Source organism: Gracilinanus agilis, unplaced genomic scaffold (assembly GCF_016433145.1).
Source record: "Gracilinanus agilis isolate LMUSP501 unplaced genomic scaffold, AgileGrace unplaced_scaffold170, whole genome shotgun sequence".
NCBI classification, from domain to species: Eukaryota; Metazoa; Chordata; class Mammalia; order Didelphimorphia; family Didelphidae; genus Gracilinanus; species Gracilinanus agilis.
Genome location: NW_025348029.1, coordinates 1 through 2828, shown reverse-complemented (window position 1 = coordinate 2828; position 2828 = coordinate 1). Strand labels below are relative to the sequence as shown.

The 2828-nt window shown below is 64.5% G+C and overlaps 1 protein-coding gene across 1 annotated transcript in view; it reads right to left on the bottom strand.

The window, feature by feature from the left end:
* Positions 1-1450, bottom strand: part of LOC123254180 (calcineurin-binding protein cabin-1-like) — a 9840-nt gene extending 8390 nt beyond the window's left edge. The window contains exons 1-3 of the mRNA XM_044683236.1: positions 870-1450; positions 558-654; positions 14-184 (exon numbers count right to left, since the gene is read on the bottom strand). Coding sequence (XP_044539171.1) covers positions 14-184; positions 558-654; positions 870-976 — 375 coding nt within the window. The 5' untranslated portion in view covers positions 977-1450. The remainder of the gene's footprint in view (positions 1-13; positions 185-557; positions 655-869) is intronic.
* Between the last annotated feature and the right edge of the window lie 1378 nt (positions 1451-2828).

Below are 2828 nucleotides of genomic sequence, written 5' to 3'. Positions count from 1 at the left end.
CCGTGGGGCCCGCCCGGGGCCGCTCCTTCGGGGCGCCGGGCTCGGCCGGGTCGGCGGGGGGAGGCCCGTGGCCGGGAGCCGCGGCCCCGTCGGACAGAGCCGGCTTCTTGGGAAGGGCCTCGCCGCCGTCCTCGGCGCCCGGCTTGCTGGAGATGTCGGTGGTCATCCTGCGGCCCTCGGAGCCCTGGGGAAAGGTGGGGAGCGTCGCCGTCCGGCCACAGAGAAGCATGTGGAGATGTCGGGGGCCCAGATGGGGGCGGCACTTCAGGGGTGGGGGCAGGCCGGGGCAAAGGCCCGGAGAGGGGAAAATGAGGCCGAGGACAGGCCTGGCGCCTTCACGCCCCTGGAGGGAACCGGGAAGAAGGCCAAGGCAGAGCCGAGGGAAGAGGCTCGCCGCCCGGGAAGTCGGCCCGCTCGGCCCTTCCGATTCGGGCCCGGCCACTCTCTGGTGCCCGCAAGACTGCCCTCCCCGCTCGTCCCTCCGGGCCCAGATGGCCCGGCTCGGGCGGCTGGCCAAGAGGCAGGACGGGAGGCCACGGGCCGGGGGAGGCTCTCACCTCAGTCAGCTCAGTCAGCGTCTCCTCCAGCACCTTCACCGTGAGGACGAAGGCCCGCTGGGCCAAGACCTGGCGGTCCGCATCCCGCAAGTACTTCCTGCCGTGGCGAGACGGAACGTCAAGTGCCGGGCCGGCTTCCAGCTTCCGTGGTCGGGGCCAGCCTTGGGGGGGTGCTTGGGGGCTCCCCCATCCCTCCTCCCTCCCGTCCTCCCTCCCACCCAGGCTCAGCCGGAGCGAACCAGGGAGCGAGAGGAGGCCGGCTCGGACCCTTCCCCAGAGCCGCTCGGAGGTGGCGGCCGGCGGGGCACTCACTTGCCCTGGTCGGGCGTCCTCTGCAGCATGGAGGACACCCTCAGCAGCGTGCCATAGTCCTTGAGCTGCGACAGCACCTGCAGCAGCAGGACGATGGAGCGGTTCATGTGAGACGCGAAGCTGCCCGGCCGGTCGATCTCGTCCACGGGGATGCGCCAGATTCCCTGCAGAGAAGTCGAGGCCGGCACCGTGAGGGTCCGGGCCGGGCGCGGCTGCCCACGGACGGGGGTTAGTTACCCGCCCGACGGCCGAGGGGGCTCTTCCCCCCTTCGGCCTGTCTCGCGCTGCTCTGGAGGGTCCTGGAGGCCCGAGCGAGGCCCTGCCTGGGGGAGGCGCTCAGGAAAGTCTCCGCTGCAGCAGGGCCGCACCTTCCACCTGGGTCCGGCAGCCCCAGGGCTCTCCTTGAGGCCACGAGGGGTGCCCAGAGGACAGGACCTGGAGTCAGGAAGCCCCAAGCTCTAACGTGGCCTCAGACGGTTACGACGCTGCTGCCTGCCTCAGTTTCCCCAAGAGCACCTACCTCCCGAGGCTACTGTAAGGACCTAGTCAGACTGTATTTGCAAACAGCACTTCCTGCAGTGCCTGATATACTGCAGAAGCCTTAATAAACGCTTCTTTGCTGCCGCCTAAGCAGTCGCAGAAGTCAGCCGGGCCCACACCCGCAAGCAGGGAAACGTTCAGCAGAGAAGACAATGTGGCGGGTGGGCGAAGGGCTCAGTGTAAGAAGGGACCCAGACCCCTGCGGAGCGACTGAGGCAGGAGCAAGAGACGGGAGCCGGCGCCCCCGACCCAGAAGAGAAAGTTAAGGAAGGGGTGGCGCTTGCAACAGGCAGCCAGGAGGGCAGCACCCAGGGGCCCGAGGAGGGATGGGCGGCTCTGCTTGGGTTTCAGCAGAGCAAGCCAGGGAGTGCCCCAGGGCGCTGGGCAAAGGACCAGCAGGCCGCCGTGCCAAGGTCGTCAACTAATCGGAACCTGGACCTCCCGGGCAGGGGCAGGCAGATGGGTGAAGGAGAGATGGACAGACAGGCAGACGGAGAGACGTGATCAGAGATAAGCAGGGACACAGAGGCCACGGACGGGCGGAGCAGAGATGGACGGGCAGGCAGATCCCCAGAGAGCCAAGGAGCTCCAAGCAGAAGGTCCCCTCCCTCTAGCACCAAGGAGCTCTGCCAGCTGAGGGGCAGGAGATGACAGCACAGTCCCAGTCTTTCAGAGAGGGGGCGAGGAACTGGCAGGGAGGTAGCAGTGACAAGAGGCCTGTGCTCTCTGCTGGCTCTGCCAGTTGTGCCTCCCTTTGCTCATCTCCCCCCCCAAGAAGGCCTGGCCTGGGGTATCTGCTTGGGACATAGGAACACAGGGTTGGATGGACTCCTAGGGTGGCAGGAAGCTCTCCTTCTCCGTCTGGTCCTTCGGTCCTGGCCTCTCCTCTCATCCAGCGTCCGTTTGCCAGCCTGGCCTTGGAGAGGACATGACGCTCAGGATTCCCCTCTCTGTGGGGGCAGAGCCTTCCTGGGTTGGGGCGCTGGGTCCCTGGTCCTCTGCCACTTGCGGGGCCTGCCAAGACTGTCTGCCCCATCCGATGGTCATTAAGAATTAGTAGTAATAAGAGCTACCCTTTCCACAGCACCCCAAGGTGTATAAGTGCTCCTTTGATCTCACAATAACCCTATTATGTTGTTCTGTCACGTCTGACTCTTCGTGATCCCATTTGGGGTTTCTATGGCAAAGATAGTGGAGTGGTTTGCCCTTTCCTTCTCCAGCTCATTAGACAGGTAAGGAAACAGGCCAAATAGGGTTAAGTGACCTAACTAGAGTCACATAGCTGGAAGTCTCTGAGATTGGATTAAGAAAAGGAATCTGTCTGACTCTAGGCTTAGAGCTCTATCCACTATGTCAGCACCTCCCTACATCTCTGGCCCGTTTCACCTCTCCACCATCTCTGGTCAGTTTCACCTCTCC